Source organism: Hylobates moloch, unplaced genomic scaffold, assembly GCF_009828535.3.
Source record: "Hylobates moloch isolate HMO894 unplaced genomic scaffold, HMol_V3 SCAFFOLD_1, whole genome shotgun sequence".
Taxonomy (NCBI): Eukaryota; Metazoa; Chordata; class Mammalia; order Primates; family Hylobatidae; genus Hylobates; species Hylobates moloch.
The window spans coordinates 237,113,673-237,131,608 of NW_026652276.1; the positions used below are offsets into that span (position 1 = coordinate 237,113,673).

The following is a 17,936-nucleotide window of genomic DNA, read 5'->3' on the forward strand; positions in this document are numbered from 1 at the left end:
GGTTAAATCAAAGCAACTTCTGTTTGGCCATTTTGTGCTAATTGTTTAAATAAACTTAATCTCTTCAGACACAAGACTGGAAACCAGCTTAATTTTTCCCATCTCCTGGGCTATACGTAAATGAAGATAGCTGCTGCACATCTCATAGTAATGAAAATGGAAGCCACCTATAAAAATAAAGCCCCCACATGCTATCATTGTATGAGTACCTCATGGGGTCATCACAATGAGCTTTAGAGCTAACTTCCATGTCTACCCTTCCTCTTAACCACTATTTATGTTTTAGTTTTACTTTGGGGGGACTTATTTAACAATTTCCCATTCCTTGTCCCCATACGAAAAGGACAGTCCTACCCCATCAGCCTGTGGCTTCAGGCAAACAGCAGCAGCTCCAAGGCTGTCATATGAAAGCCATCACTTCTTCCTGGCAGTGTTGGCCTGAGAAGAGCTGTAGCATTTATAATGGCCCAGCACATAGCGGGTGCTGGAAATTCTGTATTAATTACCACTATTAACTCATTTCCTAGAATATGGAGATGAGTTACCGTGTGTTCGGCCAGTCTGTTCCTGAGAACGGTGTCTCTCAACTTCAGAGATCGTTCATCTCAGGTGTTCGTTCTCAATTTGGTAAAGGACCGCCATGCACGATAGCGTCATCCTTCCTTTACATTCTTTCCAGTTTTTTATCTTCAGTCGTTGACAGTTAGTCGTGTTCTCTGGGCTACTCTTAGTAATTTCTAATATGTCATAGTAGGTTGTCTCTTAGACCAGAAGTGATTTTTTGTTACCTCTTATAAAATTTTAATTACAGATTTGATAGTCATTTTACCTTATATAAATATTTTTCATGTGCACACATCATTTTATAAGAACTCTTGAAGATAAAGGCCCACTGAAAGTGTTGGTGGTCTCAGCCCATTGAACTGGACGAGAACTGGCCCAGGTTGCTGGAAACAAGTGAAGCAACCATTACAACGTGCCTTGTATTAATCTTGTAAAGTAGCCAGTGAAGGTTACGTTTCAGCATTCAGTGCTCAGGTGTTCAGATGCCGCAGCCTTCAGCTTCATGGAAAAAGGAAATGAAAAATAACAAAAAGCAAGTGACCAAGAGCAATCAGGGCAGGGAGACCTGATCAAACAAGTTCCTCAGTTTCTAATTCAGTCTCTCCCACAGAGAGATGGGACTTTACAAGGCAGATCCATAGCTCTGTCCCACTGGACGTTGGGTCCGCTGCCCTGTGGCCATCCCACCTCCCCACAAATCTTGTTTTTTGTTTTTTGTTTTTGTATCCCTGGTTCATCCCGTCTGCTGCCGCCTCGTCCTGAGCCCTCGTCGCTCTGCACACTCCGCTCTGATCCCCGCGTCTGCTTTTCTGAGCACACTTATGCCCCCGCCCCCCGCATGTTCTGCCTGTTCCTACTGGTTCCCTCTGCCTTGCTTAAAATGTGCCAGTTTTTCAAAGCCTAGTTGAAGCTTTCTTCCAATCTCTTTGGTCTTCTCTAAACCTCTATTGTATGTTTAAACAATACCATCTAAGAGATCAAGAAAAACAGAAGTGGGAATGATATTCTAGCTTATATATTACAAATGCGGTTTTTCTTTTGGGGCTTTTAAGATGATCTCAGAAGATTTCAATAGCAAATTCACTTAAGCCGAATATCTGTGAAGAAACTGATAAGTAAAACTGATTTTTTATTTTTTGCAGGGGTGGTAGTTGAGAACAAACTGTGTAAGTTGTTTTTTATTTTTATTTAGAGACAGGGTTTCGTTATATTGCCCAGACTGGCCTCAAATTCCTGGGCTGAAGCGAACCTCCCACCTCAGCCTCTGTTAGCTGGGATTACAGGCAAGAGCCACAGGCTAGGGCAGTGGCTTTCAGACTTTTCCTCAACCACAGTAAGAAATATCTTCTAAACAATGTTAACAGAAAAACCAAACTCTGTGAAGTATTTTAAAGAAGTTGACTCTGGGCTGATATGAGTGACTGCAGGCCAGGAAACCCACCCACTCTCAAGGAGTCCTGAGAAAGTGCACCCTGGGCAGTCGGATCACGGTTTGGTTTCATACATTTTAGGGAGGTGGGAATTACAGGCAAAGACATCAATCAGTACATGGAAGTTATACATTGGTTTGGCCAGAAAGGCGTGATATCTTGAAGTGGGGGCTTACAGATTATAGGTGGATTCAGAGATTCTTTATTTGCAGTTGGTTAAAGGAGTAGGGCTCTATCTAAATACTGGAGTCAGCAGAAGGGAATGTCTAAGTTGATGATGCTGTGCAGCCTAGACTGATGGCCTGCGGCGTGACTGTCCCTGGCCGGGCATGGCCTTAGGTCTTGTTTGTACTTTGGTTTCTTACTGCCTCAGACTGTGTCATCAGCCTTATCACTTTTAAAGGAATACTGGTCACTTGAGCTTAAACTCCAGCAAAGAGTGGGCATAATAAGGGGCATCTCACCTTTCTTCCCATCGTGGCTGGAAATTCCATTGTTAAGGTTTTCCTAGGGCCCCCTTGGCCAAGAGGGGGTTCGTTCTGTTGCTGGGGGCCTTAGGATTTTTTTTTTTTTTTTTTTTTAGAGACGGAGTCTCGCTCAGCCACCCAGGCTGGAGTGCAGTGGCACGATCTTGGCTCACTGCAACCATCGTCTCCCAGGTTCAAGCAATTCTCCCGTCTCAACCTCTTGAGTAGCTGGGATTACAGGCACCTGCCATCGTGCCCAGCTAATTTTTGTATTTTTTAGTAGACACAGGGATTCCCCATGTTGGCCAGGCAGGTATTGAACTCCCAGCTTCAGGTGATCTGCCCGCCTTGGCCTCCCAAAGTGCTGGGATTACAGGCGAGAGCCACTATGGCCCGGCCAGGATTTTATTTTTAGCTTACAGCAATGACCCACCACATGTATACATTTAACAGAAAGAACTTTCACAAAGCAAAATCTACTTTTACTGCAGGCACCAGACTGTGATCATTTTTATTCCATTTCGTTTCCAAAGTGCTGGGCCTACTACATTAATGTTATGGGTCACTGATGGGTTGTAGTATCAGCATGTCTGCATTATCAATAACTGCCACTTTAAACGTAATACAAGTGACCGTGTTATCCGCTGAACTGTCATCTTACCTCATTCAAGTTTCAAGTGTGGGGGTGGGGAGGGACAGATGTATACATACACACATACACACACTCAGATCATAGTGAGGTTCTACTCATAATCTGTTACATGAATAGGCATCCTATCATGTAACTCTTGCCCACTTATCCCATTTGGCCATAAACACTTAAAATCTGTAAACTCAGATCTCATGTTAAATAAATGAAGATTGAACTTACTGTAAAATAGTGTATTAGCAGTAGGTAGTAGTTGCCTATATGGGTGCATGCCCTATATGCTTGTATGCCTGTATGAGTAGAACTCAATGGCTGTCCTTTATAATAAAGACCACTTCTTCATCATTTACCAAATGACCTCACCATTTGATGCTTTGTTTCTACCTTTCCAACCAATAAACTCATTCTGTGAGCGATGGGAATCCTCTCAGAAATGTTAATCTACAATTTTAGGATGCCCTGCATGTTTAATGGAACCTGAAAGGTTATTGAACTAGGTTATTGAATTTCACATTACCCAGGTGTGATGATTAATTTATGTGTCAACTTGACTGGGCTAAGGGATGCTCAGGTTATCTGGTTAAACATTATTGCTGCATGTGCCTGTGAGGTATTTCCAGATGAGCTGAGCATTTGAATCAGTGGACTCAGTAAAGTGAATTGCGTGTGCGCATGGGCACGGTCTCACTGTCTTGCGCGTGCTTTCTCTCTCTCTGTCTCTGCCTGACTGCTTCAGCTGGGACGTTGGTTTTCTGTAGATAAACAGAAAGGGAGGTGTACCCATATAAATAGAAATCATTTTAAAATGACAAAATTGTTGTATACAACTTTATGCAATTAGAACTGAAAATATAATTGAAATTACTTCCTGTAAAAACAGCAAACATGGAAAGAAATTTAAAGTATGAAATGACTGGAAAAAATTATATGAGCATCTCAGTTTTTACTGAAAAGATATTAAATAAAATTTAACAGCCATTCTTTTTTTTTTTTTTTTTTTTTTTTTGAGGCACAGTCTCGCTCTGTCGCCCAGGCTGGAGTGCAGTGGCGCGATCTCAGCTCACTGCAACCTCCACCTCTCAGGTTCAGGCCATTCTCCTGCCTCAGCCTCCCAAGTAGCTGGAACTACAGGTGCCCACGACCACGCCCGGCTAATTGTAGAGACGGGGTTTCACCGTGTTAGCCAGGATGGTCTCGATCTCCTGATCGTGTGATCCACCAGCCTCGGCCTCCCAAAGTGCTGGGATTACAGGCGTGAGCCACTGCGCCCGGCCTTAACAGCCATTCTTAATAATGACAGACACTAGAACTAGAATGAAATTTCCTTGTCACAGTAAAAACTATGTGTCAAATACTAAGAACACATTGTTTTGGAGAGTAAAACCGTAAAGAAAACTAGGTTACTTACTGTCATCACACTTGAGCCAATCCTTGCCAGTAACACATGAAAACAAAATATGTGTGTGCACGTATGTGTATATATGTTATGTATACTATATAAATCCATACATGTATATTATAATTTTAATTATATTTATATTAAAATAAGCCAAACAAGGAATGTACCACACTGATAAGAAAAATTTTTTTCTGATGGAATAAAAGCCTTGAATAAAATGATAGACATTTTACACTGGAATGAGTAAAAATGTCCACTTACCTTATATAAATTTAATGTAGTTTCTAACTCCCAAAGGAGTAGGACTGGCTGTGCATTTATGATTTTACAGGTTAACTCTAAAGTTTATCTAAAGAGGTATGAAGAGCTAATAATTTTTTTTAAAGACAGATTGATGAGATAGAACAGTCTTGTTAGATATCAAAATATATAAATTTGGCAACTAAGATTCTTGGGGAATAATTGACAAACAATGAAACAGTAGAAAGTCACACATCTCAGCATACAGGAAATTTTAGTGTACTAAAGAAGATATTTCAGACCAGTGGAGAAAAAAATTATTTGAGAAAAATCAATTGGGAAATTGAGTTCATTCATCTGAAGGGGGATTAAAGAACACTGCTTTATACGTTACTGCCAAAAACATTCCGCACGGATTACATTCTTAAATACATTTTAATGGATACATGAAATTAATAGAGTCAAATAGCTTCCTGGGTGCCTGCTGTTTGCCTGCGCTTTGTTAGTCAGGGGAGATAATGAGGGAACAGACAAAACACTACGATCCTAACAGAACGTGTGCAGTTCAGAGAGCTGGGAGAGAGCCTGGATCTCAGATTCAGCTCCAATGCACAGGGTACATTGCACGATTGCCACGGTGGCTTTTACAATGTTCTGAAGGCTGTAGAAAAACATTGCAAGGGCCAGGCGCGGTGGCTCATGCCTGTAATCCCAGCACTTAGGGAGGCTGAGGCGGGTGGGGGGGATCACGTGAGGTCGGGAGTTCGAGACCAGCCTGACCAACATGGAGAAACCCCTTCTCTACTAAAAAATACAATATTAGCCGGGTGTGGTGGCACATGCCTGTAATCTCAGCTACTCAGGAGGCTGAGGCAGGAGAATCGCTTGCACCTGGGAGGCAGAGAGTGCGGTGAGCCAAGATCGCACCACTGCACTCCAGCCTGGGCGACAAAAGTCAAACTCCATCCAAAAAAAAAAAAAAAAAGGAAAAGAAAAACACTGAAAGAATACACTAGGTGGTAATTTGTCCTGGTTGACAAGGCAAAATGATCATCTTGATTTACATGTTTAGTACAAGTGGAGAATTTCCTCGTATATATTATATATTAATGTTTAGGGGTTGCATCTATTTTATTGTTCTTTTTTAAAGATGTAATCGTATGAGTAGAATATTTTACAGCTCAAAACTGGAAGAGCTTAATAATAAATGAGAGACAAATAATACACAGACCCTATCTTAGTAAAGAAAGTCATCATCATCCTCAGATGCCTTTAGAAAAGACTCTTTTCATCTAGCATAATAGTATATACTATTATCAAGTTTATCTAGTTTAATCTGGGCTTAACATGTGAAAATCTCATTTTTCCAATGATAGAAACAGAATTTTATTTTCACCAAGAAACAAACATATGTTTCAGTAAAAAAAAGAAAATTGAACTGCTTAAGTACCTATAAAAATTTTAACATAAGATTATAAGTAAAATGAGGCTTTTTAAGCTTCTAGAAATCACAAATTAAGATATTTAAAATAAAAATATAATTGTTGGTCTCAGGTTCTCAACTCAGTCTTCATTTTCTCATTACATTTGTCCTTTATATTTCCAAAAGTTCTTCAGAACTAAAAATGTGTACTAAATAAGGCCCAGCTTCAGATTCATCGGTGCCTATAGGTTTCCTAGTAATACGGCCATTAAAAATAAATTCCAAAGCCAAAATGCACAATGACTTTATCAAGGCCCCTCTGAGTGAGAGACTAGCTTTGTAATGTAGTGAAATTCCAGGCATGCCAGGTTTTTCTGCGTAGTATGGGAAGCCACCCCTGAGTCTGTTCACATGCGCTCACCTCATCACCCCTTCCATACTTCTATGTGTATGGAACTCTGAGGTTTGAATTCTAGAAACTGGAAATCTTACAAAGCAAAATGTGTGGCAATTAACAAGATTGACTATGGCAAATGCTTAATGACCTGGGGAACAACAGTTTTTAAGTCTGGGAATAACATGTGAAACCAGCAGCTACATTTCTAAGCGGCATCTCCATTCTCACTGTTGGTGAACGTTAAACTATTGCAAATTCATTTTATTTTTAACCTAAAAAAACTGAAATCACAAATTACTAGGAGAAATCAATCACGTGACGCAGTCCAACGTTAAAGGTGCGTCAGCGCCAGCTCCCCTGACTCGTCTGTCAGTGACTGATTCTCCACTCCCACCCACCAGCATCTCGATTCTGCACTCGAGTCAGTGCTTTTCAGTCTTCTAGACTCTGCTGAACTAGGAGAGAAAGTTGGGGCTTCAACAAAGTCAGTGCCAACCTTTTAAACTTACCTTACAAAGTTAGAGGAAAAAGCAAAACACCACGTACCATCAGAATCATTGCGTAAAAGAAAGATCATTTTAACACCAGAAAAGCAAAAAGTACCTGACCGCACACTAAAGGATGTTCCTTTCACACTGCAGACATTTGGCCTTACACATATTTCACTCCATTGAATTTATTCTTTCTTGGGCTGGCAGATAGGTGAAAACTTGTTTGCTATACTTGGGAACCATTGGTTTCAATCAAAGATAAGTTGCCTTTAGGGAAAGAGAAGTCTAATCAATAGAAAGGAGGGCAAGGAGGGATAATAGTTTGATATTTTTAGACATAGCTGATTAGGAAGTGTTTGTTTCCCTTATATGTTTTAGGATCTCACCAAGAGGGATATGTTTTTAATACTCACGATGAGATTAGCCCAAGCCATTCTGTTTTTATAAATTAATCTATTTTGCTTGTCGAACTTTGCTCCTAAATTTTTACTCCTCTACTACAGGGAGAGTTACTGAAGTCTTTTCTTTAGTTTTCACGCACCTTTTGGGTGTTGACGAGTGAAAAGGGGCCCTCTTTCTGTGAAGAGGAATGCTTGCATACACTGCAGGTTTCTTTTCACAAAGTTGTGTTGCTCTAAGATGTCACTGACACATTCCTAACAAAACCCAACCACAGCAGTGATGTCGTGCTACAATGTAGATCCTTTCAGCTATATTGAAGTCTTGTGGTAAGAACTGAAAAGGTCACATGTTGAGTTTTGTACCCTTAGGTAAGTGTCAGAGAATAAAAATTCACTCAGAAATGCCTGTGTCAGAGAGGGTGTTTGAGCTGTTTGGGGATGATACAGTAGTCCTCGAACACTTACTCATTCAGGTTTTGAGGAATGCAGATCAAAGAGGCCTGGAAAGGTCACTCAAGCTGTTCTACTAATACCTAGCACCGGTGTGTACAGAAAGTCCAGTGTTGCCCAGAATGCAGCGGCTGGGCCTGACTGCCTTTGATCCTTATCTAGAAACTCTGCTAGCATATGTCATATGATTGAGGTAGGGTCTTTTATTGCTGCAATTAAAACTTCTCAAGTGCATTATATTATCTCCACCCCAGCTAAAAGTCCCGGACATTGTTTAGAAAGTGGGGTGAGTGATTTGTCAGATGCTGGGGCGGCTTTAGGGGCTGCTGGCTCCCACACCCTCCAGCACAAGATTTCTCTGACTTTTTTCATTTACATCTCACCAAACAGCATAATGGCCTTAAAGTTTGCTTAGTCCTTTGACTTCCTTTATCACATAGAGATGGCAAACATTCTGTTGCTACCTTGAAGTGGCTCCAAGCAGCAGGACTGGAAGGATATTAAACCAGTAAAAGCTTATCAACTGATTCATTGATATGCTGTAAATTCCAGGCTTTTCATTTTGCTTTTGAGGGCGGCCATAAGTCAACACATTAGTAAGCAATTTGCTGACATCAAGATGGATCACTTAAAAAGCCCTCCTGGGTAGACAGAGTTCACCTGGGTGCTTTTGTTAGTATATTTTTTTTAAATGTTTAGCCAGCTTGTTACTTGTAAATGACCAGTAATTGTTTTACATATCAATAACTCAAACTCTTACTTAGTTTATCAGGTATCTGATATGTGAGGCTTAAAAGGAAAAATTACATTAAGACATTCATTCTTTGTAAAATTGAAAATGTTTAGGTATTTTGTCTGTTTCTGTAGAATTCATAGTATCAACCACTTCTTTAAAAACTAGAAGTCAGTTGTCATTTGTTTTTGACAGTTCTCGCCCTTTCAGTTACTAAGGTCATCTAACCCACATAAAAAGTGAGGGAGTAAATAAAGGAATAAAGAAAGCTACACACAGAAGAATCTGACAAAAATAGTTAATAGTAGCTACCCATAGGATATTACTTTGAATTAACTACAATAGTTAATAAACGTTGATTTGACTTTTAAAAGTACCACCCTTGCTAACTCTTGAATACTCAAAGCTATAAGAATATTCATCCCAGTTCACTTTTTAAATTTGTCATAAATGTCTATGGAAGGACTTTCAGTATTTTTATTAATAAGCTAATGTCAATGTTATGATTATAAGCTAAAGTTGATGTTTTACTGAATTTTGACACTGGAAGTAACTTGAAAATCATTTGAGGTAGGCAGTGTTTTTTCTCAGTTCCCCCAAAAAGGATTTCTACTGCACTCCTTTGGAATATGTACATTTGAGGCATATATTTGCTCTCATTTCTCATGTGTTGCAAACCTAAAGTCAAAATTTCTTGAATGCTAAGGGCCTTACAAAGATGAATTGGTGCTTCCCTGAATCTAAGGCACTCATTCAAGGAGATAAGCAATGCACACAGGAAAAAGCTAACACTGGGCAGCTGACGTGTGTGAGAGCTCAGAGAGGTCACCTCCAGCCCAGGTACCTGGGACACATGGATCCCACCAGTCATTCATGTGCAGTCAAGGAAACAGAAAAATCTAACAGTGATTCACTGAACTGAGTCAACAAGTTTGGCCAGACCATAAGATTCACACAGGAAAGGAAGGAACAAGAAGGAAGGAGGGTGGCCCACGGGGAGTGACCTGGGAGAGTGTTCCCAGAGGACAGAGGTTGTCGAGGGGAGGCGGGTGGAGCCGGGCTCCAGTGACTTGCACTTCTGGGTCTTGCCACCCTGCATCCCTCTGCCTCTGTGTCCTCACTCCTTCCTTCCCAGGTCCCCATCCCACTGGCTGCATCTGCCCAGAGCCCCTTGTAGGCTGACTTTCCAAGAAGCCTGGTGATCCCTCCCTCACTCTGTGTCTCCCGGAGTCCAGTGCCACAGCAGCATGCATTCCATCGTCAGCGGGGCTTTTCTTGCTACACAGGAGCTCTCTGTTAAAGGAACCAGTATTTGTCATCCAGATCATCAGGCTAGCACAGTGCCTGTTCTATGGCAGCTGAGCAATTTACCAACTCTTTTCACCCCAGCCCGTTTAGAAATTGTTGTCATTCACCGTGCGGATCCTGTAAGTGGTAAATTTAAGTTAAAATTATTTATTTTAGATTGATTAAAATGCATATTAATAGTCTTTAACCACCATTACATATAAAGGGAATTGTTTTTCTCATTGAGGAAATGCTTTAATTCCTCTTAAATTAAGGAAGAAAAAAGTATGAATTGTTAGTAAGTGTAAAAATGATATTTGGTTACATAGGGTGAGTGGATATTAAAATATAAATTAGACTTAACTGCATTAAAAGTCTATGTGAACTGCTTTCACGAACTGGCACTTGGAGTTGTGTACTTTGCGAGCCTTCATTGTAAAGGGTGTGCTGACCAGCTCCTCCGGGCAGACGCAGGTGCAAGGGCCCAGGTGTAAGGGCCGAGGTGTGAGCACCCAGCCCGCGCCTGTCCAGGTGCATGTGGAGGCCACTCGGGTGGTTCCCACCTGCTGCAGGGCACCCTTCCTGCAGGGAGCTGGGGAGAGACAAATCGTAAAATATTTTGTTATAATTTTTTTTTTTTTTTTTTTTTTTGAGACAGAGTCTCGCTCTGTTGCCCAGGCTGAGTGCAGTGGCGCAATCTCGGCTCACTGCAAGCTCCGCCTCCCAGGTTCACACCATTCTCCTGCCTCAGCCTCCTGAGTAGCTGGGACTACAGGCGCCCGCCACCACGCCCGGCTAATTTTTTGTATTTGTTTTAGTAGAGACAGGGTTTCACCGTGGTCTCGATCTCCTGACCTCGTGATCCGCCCGCCTCGGCCTCCCAAAGTGTTGGGATTACAAGCGTGAGCCACCGGAATTTTCAAGAATAAGTGCCAGGAAGAAAAATACAGAGAGGAAGGGGAGAGAGAGTGAAGTGAGGGGTGAGATGTTTGCAATAAGGTAGAAATGTCTGAGGAGATGCACCCTGAACCCAAATGGAGGAACTGTGCCGTTCCCTGGAACCTCTGTCCAGGCAGAGGGCAGCGCGGCTTAGCATGTGGGAGGGGCGGGCTGGCAGAGTGGGAACCGCTGGGCACAGGTGACCCTTCCAGGACCCAGACCCCTGTGAGGCCCTGAGCTGGGCGCTGAGCAGATAGGTCATTTTCAAGAGGGCGACCAGCAGCCACGTGAACACTGGAAACTGCTCTCAGAGCCCCGGGGATGCGAGGTCAGCAGCTGGGACCCAGACCAAAGAGGGTGAAGAGGGCAGGGCTGGGGACTCCCAGGGAGAAAGGGCCATGGCTGGGCCCCTCCAGCACAGGAGCTTCCTGGGAGCCTCTGCAGGGCGTGCCCATGGAGGGGAGGCCCAAATGAACCAGAGGAGACGTGCAGTGGGGGCTGCAGCACGCGGGGCTTGGGGACTCTGTTCCAGATGACAGGAAGGCGGGCGGTCATGGCCTAGTGCCATGAAAATGAAACACAGATCCCTGTTTAAAAGCAAGAAAACATGGGGAAAGCACCATTCAAGGACTAAAAATATAGAGCTGTATGTACTTCTGTGGCCTGTCTCTCCAGTGGTCATGTCATGTTTTTTATTTACTATTTAATGTTATTCTAAGAAAAAATTAAATTATAAATTTTATGACTTTCACAGTGCATCTTTACACCAGAATGTCAGTTTTAAGTGCAAATATTAGAGCATTTAATTCATACGTGGAATCACCGAAAGTACACAATTCGTATTTCCCACCCCCTAGTGCACACATTTCCTTCTTTGCAGAAGAGCTGGATGCTAAGCACGGCTGGCTGTACTGTTTTGACTTTGGCTCTTGATACACACACATGCTAGTCAGGCCCTGCCTTCAGCTCACTGAGGAGTCAGGTCTGCAAGGGGGGCCTTGTGTTTCGCATCCCCTGGAAAGCAGGTCCAGGGAAATGACTTGCCTAAGAAAGGAGGTGGCGCAGGACGTCACTGTCAGAATTCGAAAAGAGAACACGTGGGACAGAGGCAACGGCTTGAAGCAACGAAGGCTAAGAATTTTCCAGATCTGAAGAAGATACAAGCCACAGATTTAAGAAGCCCAAGAAAGCCCAATATGATTTTGTTCAAGTGTCCAGTGAGCCTGCAGAACACGAGGCACTGAGTCGTCTTGGAAGTGGCCAGGAACGAGGATAGACGATGGCAAACCCTGGGACCTGCAGATTTCCCAGTGGGAACAGCAGAAGGTGAGGTGACATCTCCGTGTCTCGGAAGAGACCTAACCGTCAGCCTAGACTTCCATATGAACCAAATGAAAATTACATTCACGAAGAGAGGCAAAAGAAAAGCCAGACAAAAAGTGTGCCACTAGAATGTGTTCATTAAAGGAAATTCTAAAGGATGCCTTGCATGAGGAAGGAAAATGGCCCCAGACGGGCAATCCGAGATGTGAGTGGTAAAAATGTGAGTAAATCTAATAGACATGGATTCCACCAAACCAGAATCATCATGTCTCAGGTTAAAAGAGAGAGAGAGCTTATGACAAAAGTAACATAAAGCAGGAGAGGAAAATTAAGTACGCTCAGATCCTTGTATTGGTTCAAGGGACAAAAATTCCAATTTAGACCTTAATAATGTAAGTATGCACTTCTAGGGCAATAGCTAAAAGAATAGAAACAGAGTTTTAACCTTCAAAACGGTAAAGAGAATGAATAGAAAACTTTAATTGAAAAGAGCAAAAATTGAAAAACCAATGGCAGGGCAGATGGAAGACACGGAGCAGGATGGGTGTCAGTGACAACACCAAGCGGGCTGAGTGCTCCAGCACCAATCAGACTATGTACATGTGACTCTGCAGAGATGCCTGAAAACATCAGAACAGTGTGTGTGTGAGTGTGTTAACACACATACTATAATATACACATAAACTCTCTGCAGAAGAAAGCTGATGTACTGATACCTGACAAGAGACTTTAAAGCAAAGGCATTATCAGAGAGAACGGTGTAGAACACCGTACTGAGCAACTGTAGCACATATTTTCTTTCAAAGTACAAAATATCATTATAAAAACTGACCATATACTTGTCCATGATGCAAATTTCATCACAGGTGGAGACATTTATGTTTTATAATTTCAGCCTTTAGATTTCAGGGGTTCCTGTGCAGGTTTGTCACTGGGTGTATTGCAGGACGCCGATGTTTGGGGTACAGATGATCCTGTCACCCAGCTCATGAGCACAGTACCCAAAAGTTAGTTTTTCAGCCCTTGTGTCCCTCCCCAGTCGTCCCAATATCTCGTGTTACCATCTTTATGTCCATGTACTTAAACTTAAGTCGTGTAGAGTATGTTCCCTGACCACAGTGCAGCTGCGGCTAGAAATAAAACTTTTTTTTTTAAATAGAAATATCTCACGTTTGAAAATAAAGAGTCCTAAATAACCTATTAATCGAAGACAAAATTATAATGGAAATTAGAAGAAATTTCAATTGAATAGCAAAAGTACATATCAAAACTTGTAGAATGGAGTATTTCATCAAAACTTGTGGAAAGGAATATTTGCGTCTGCCATGCGAGGTTTTCTTCTGTGGAATCACACACCTGAGTGTGGAATTAGTTTGTGATTCTTACGTATATTAACATATCCTAAGCATTTATTTGCTTTCTTGCTATATTACACCAGTTACCATTAAGACTGGAGCACTAAGTGTTAAGGGTCACCCCCCCGGGATTTATTTGGTATCTATGCAAAATTGACAAGTCTGTTTTTTTCAACAAGCGCCTACTATGGTCAGTGCATGTACTGAGCTCTTGAGAGGGTTTAAAGACAGGATGTAATGACAGATGCAAAACCCTTTAAAAACCCTGGATGGTATTATCAGTGTTAAGAACAACACTCCTGGCCCCAGGAACTGACGTTCTAATAGGGGAGATAGGACCTGTATGCCACAGTGACTGAGGCAGAAGGAGGCATTTAGGTGACATCAGTATTGGACTTCAGGGTCTTTGTCATCAATAGGGCCACTGAGTCGCCCAGCACAGTTGTTGAGAGCATATGAGCTCTATTTCCATCTAAAGTGTTTGAAGGAAAATGTACTTTAAAAAGTCCTAATGATGCTGTCTTCGGAAGTGTATCTTGAGCTAAGTAACTCATTCATGGAACATCAGGACAGCTGGGATTGCTCCAGGCATCCTGTAGAGAGAGAGATACTCATGTATGAGAGAATATATGCACACACAGGTGATACTGTAACATAAATGCGTATAGATGTACATATGTGTTTATATGTGGCCCGCACACTTACTTACTCTGTTCCTCTCTCAAGTGGCTTCTGAAAGTGCACTCACAGCGATACCCGTGCTTGGAGTTGGGAGGTGATACCTCCAGGAATGATAACTAATGCTGTGTTAAATAACTTTGCATATTTAAAAAATGTATCCGTAACTTCTATGACTGTGGTTCTTAAACCTGAGTGGGTCTCAGAATCACCTGGAGGGCTTGTAAAACACAGATCGCAGGGCTTACCCCGCGCCCCACCCGGACTGTGGCCTCAGCAGGCCTGGGGTGAAGCCTGAAGCTCCTCTTTTCTCACCGATTCCCAGGAGCTGAGGCTGCCCGTCTGGGCCCCACTTTGAGAATAAACACCCAGATCATATCCATCTTTTCATTCAATTGATCAGTCATTCCAAATAGTACTTTTATGTTCAAAACTAATCTCAGAACATACCTCACAACTTGGAAACACTTTGCAAGGTCTGGACTAGAATGTGACCCTTTTTCTGAGGTATAATTTTGAAGGAAGAAAAGATCTTGCTTTTCAGGCATATGTGGAAAGTATCTCACACTTAAAAACAATTTACAGAAAACCTGAATTACAAAGCATCAATTGGAGGTAACTGTGTATATTTCCAAGTAATTTTTCCTTTTACAACGTATAGAGAACTCTTCTACTTTCAATAATTTATTTAGATATTATTAGATATTTGAAAGGCCAAGGAACAAAGAAAATTACAATTAAAGCTTTAGGAAACATTACCAATTGAAGACCCTAAATTAGGATACAGCTGCTTGGCAATTACAATTACATTCAGAGTGAAAGAGAATTTGACTCATAAATAGAAAAGCAGCTTCCACCGGGCTTCCAAGTACGGCTAATCCCAAAACACAGGTGCCTGGAAGATCCTCAGCCACCCCCTTCATTCAAACCCCAACCCTTTTGCACCGCCTGCTGTGTTCACAGAATGTTCTTTACTCAAAAGGACCTCTCATCCTTAAAGCCAATCCTCATTCTTCTCACATCCCAGGGACAAAGGCAGCTCATAGTCTCCACAGCACTCCACCCTGCGCTGTCTCACGATCTTTTTGCAGAAGGGAGAGAATTGGAAGAGAACTCCATGTCCTCAAAGGCACCTTCAGAAGTCTGGTGATTTAAATACACACTACATTCTGCCAGGTTGCTCCACATTAATTAAAAAAAAAAGAAAAAGTGAACGTGAGGTCTCCAGTAGACTAGAATATTTGAAACCTGGACAGTCATAGACCATCCAAAATGCATTTTCCCCATCACATATCTAAATGTGTGAGATCCCCACGGGCCTTGTTCATTTCATCCTTCTTTGTGCTTCAAGCCCGATTCCATGAAGCAGATGTAACTGTTGAATCAGGGCACTTGTAACTGCTGGGCAAATAACCCCCCGAATTTCGGTGACTGAAAGCCAGAGCTTCGGTCTCATAGGACAGTTCAGGTGTCCTGGCTTGCAGGCAACATGCCAGCCTGTGAGGCTCGGGACTGTCTCCCTCTGTCCTTTATCTGCCATCCCCCGGGCCTGGAGAACACCCAGAAGAGACACGAGCCACGTCCATCTGGAAGAACTACTTCATGTGGCCCCACCTGGGCATGGGGGAATGGGAGATGTCATCTCTGGGTAGGCCACAGCTCTGCACTTGAAAGGACAAGCAAGAGGCAAGAAGTGTGGCTGACAGTCACCACTGGCATAACCTTTTACACACCTTATTCTCCTTTGCTTTACATTCATCTTCACACGTCCTAAAAAGGAACTGCTGGTGTGGCCCTGAATGAGCTACCTCCCCATGCCTCAGATGACACCGGTGGCCGCTCTGTAATGACTCAGACCTTTATAGTGTAGGATGGCTTGAGCCCGGGAGGCCGAGGCTGAGTGAGCATTGATGGCCCCAAGCACTCCAGTTTGGGTGACAGAGCGAGATGCTGTCTCCACCAAACCAAACAAAAATACCAAAAAAACAAAGTACTGTATTAATAAACGTTGAAGTGATAATATTTTGGATGTGTTGAGTCAGATACAATATTAAAATTAATGTCGCCTTTTAAAAAACAATGTGACTGCCAGAAATTTTAAAATTACGTAGCTCACAGTATGTTTCTGTGGGACAGAGCTCATCCTGCAAAATTCGAATTTTTCTCTCAACTTTTAATTTCAAATGTGTTCCTGCTAATGGTCAAAGTTCACAATCAAGAAAACAGCAGGGGAGGGAAACAATATACCCTTTTCCCCTACCCTCCTAAATTCTTCAGCTGGAGCCCTGTAAATTAGACAAAAAGCTTAACAAGAGAAAATTACACAGATTTACTTGATAAGTCTCATGTGATATGGAAGCCTTCCTAAGAAGTGGAGACCTGAAGAGACAGCGGAGACCCGAAGAGACAGCGGAGAGACAGCAGAGACCCAGAGAGACAGCAGAGACCTGAAGAGACAGCAGAGACCCGAAGAGATAGCGGAGAGACAGCAGAGAACTGGAGAGACAGCAGAGACCCGGAGAGACAGCAGAGACCCGAAGAGACAGCAGAGACCCAGAGAGACAGCAGAGACCCAGAGAGATGGCGGAGACCCAGAGAGACAACAGAGACCCGAAGAGACAGTGGAGAGACAGCAGAGACCCGGAGAGACAGCGGAGACCCAGAGAGACAGCGGAGAGACAGCAGAGACCTGGAGAGACAGCAGAGACCCAGAGAGACGGGGAGACCCAGAGAGACGGTGGAGACCCGAAGAGACGGCGGAGACCTGGAGAGACGGCGGAGACCTGAAGAGACAGTGACGCCTGAGCGCCTTCTATGCTAGGTTGGATGAGGACGCGGAGGTCGTGGGGAAGCGTGGCAGGACAAGGGGAGTGAGCTGAGGCTGGTCGGTGGGAACCACGGCAAGGCCTGTGTGCTCAGTCTCCTCCCGGCTCCCTCCGTCTTTGGAGACGAGGGTGCCTCTCACAGGAGGGTCCTATGACCCACTTCGGGGGTGGGGAGAGGTCAGACGGTCCCTCCTGCAGCTGTCATTTCTCAAATTCCTTTGGGAAGGAACGTTTTTTCCTTAAAATATTCAGTATGCCAAGGTGCCCTATTTTGGGGTAGTGTATTCTAAACTCCATCAGATAGGGGTTCTTGTGGTAATCTGTCCAGATAGTCTGGATTTATAGTTAAGTAAAATAGACATATGTCTGTTTCCCTAAAAAGCATTATTTGAAGACAGAGACGAGGAAGGTTACCACACTAGGTGGTCAGGCTCGAGGCAGTTCCCTGCAACCTCCACCGAGCTGGGCTATGAGCTTGCCCCTCCCTCTGTCCTCCTCAGTTCACAGAAATCAGCCACCGCATCCTGTGCTCATATAGCACCAACATTGAAGAGCTCTTTGCAGAAATCGATCAGTGCTTGGCCATAAATCGAAGTGTTCTTCAGCAGTTGGAAGAAAAATGTGGCCATGAGATCACAGAAGAGGAATGGGAGAAAATCCAAGTGCAGGTAGGCTTGGCTGGCGGCCTGGTGACCAGCAGACTCAGCTGCAGCGGCCGAGGCGGTGGGGAGTGGCATGTGGGCGGAGGCGGTGGGGAGTGGCATGTGCGGGGAGGTCGAGGACTCACTTTGGGGAGCCTAGGAGTGTCAGGCCCGGGTAACCGCTGCCCTAGCTGCCCCTGCACCCGTGGTAGGACCTTTGTCATGGGCTTTAGGGTGACAGCAA

At 43.3% G+C, this 17,936-nt stretch overlaps 1 protein-coding gene across 19 annotated transcripts in view; it reads left to right on the top strand.

Moving 5' to 3' along the window:
• The window catches only part of RNF32 (ring finger protein 32), a 52,215-nt gene that overhangs the window by 33,087 nt on the left and 1,192 nt on the right, over window positions 1–17,936 (top strand). For 14 of the 19 annotated variants that reach the window (XM_058428516.1, XM_058428489.1, XM_058428538.1 and 11 more), the window contains 2 exons: window positions 9,931–10,071; window positions 17,552–17,719. In XM_058428516.1, coding sequence (XP_058284499.1) covers window positions 9,931–10,071; window positions 17,552–17,719 — 309 coding nt within the window. The remainder of the gene's footprint in view (window positions 1–9,930; window positions 10,072–17,551; window positions 17,720–17,936) is intronic. The other 5 variants (XM_058428541.1, XM_058428550.1, XM_032753225.2 and 2 more) reach the window with 1 other exon arrangement.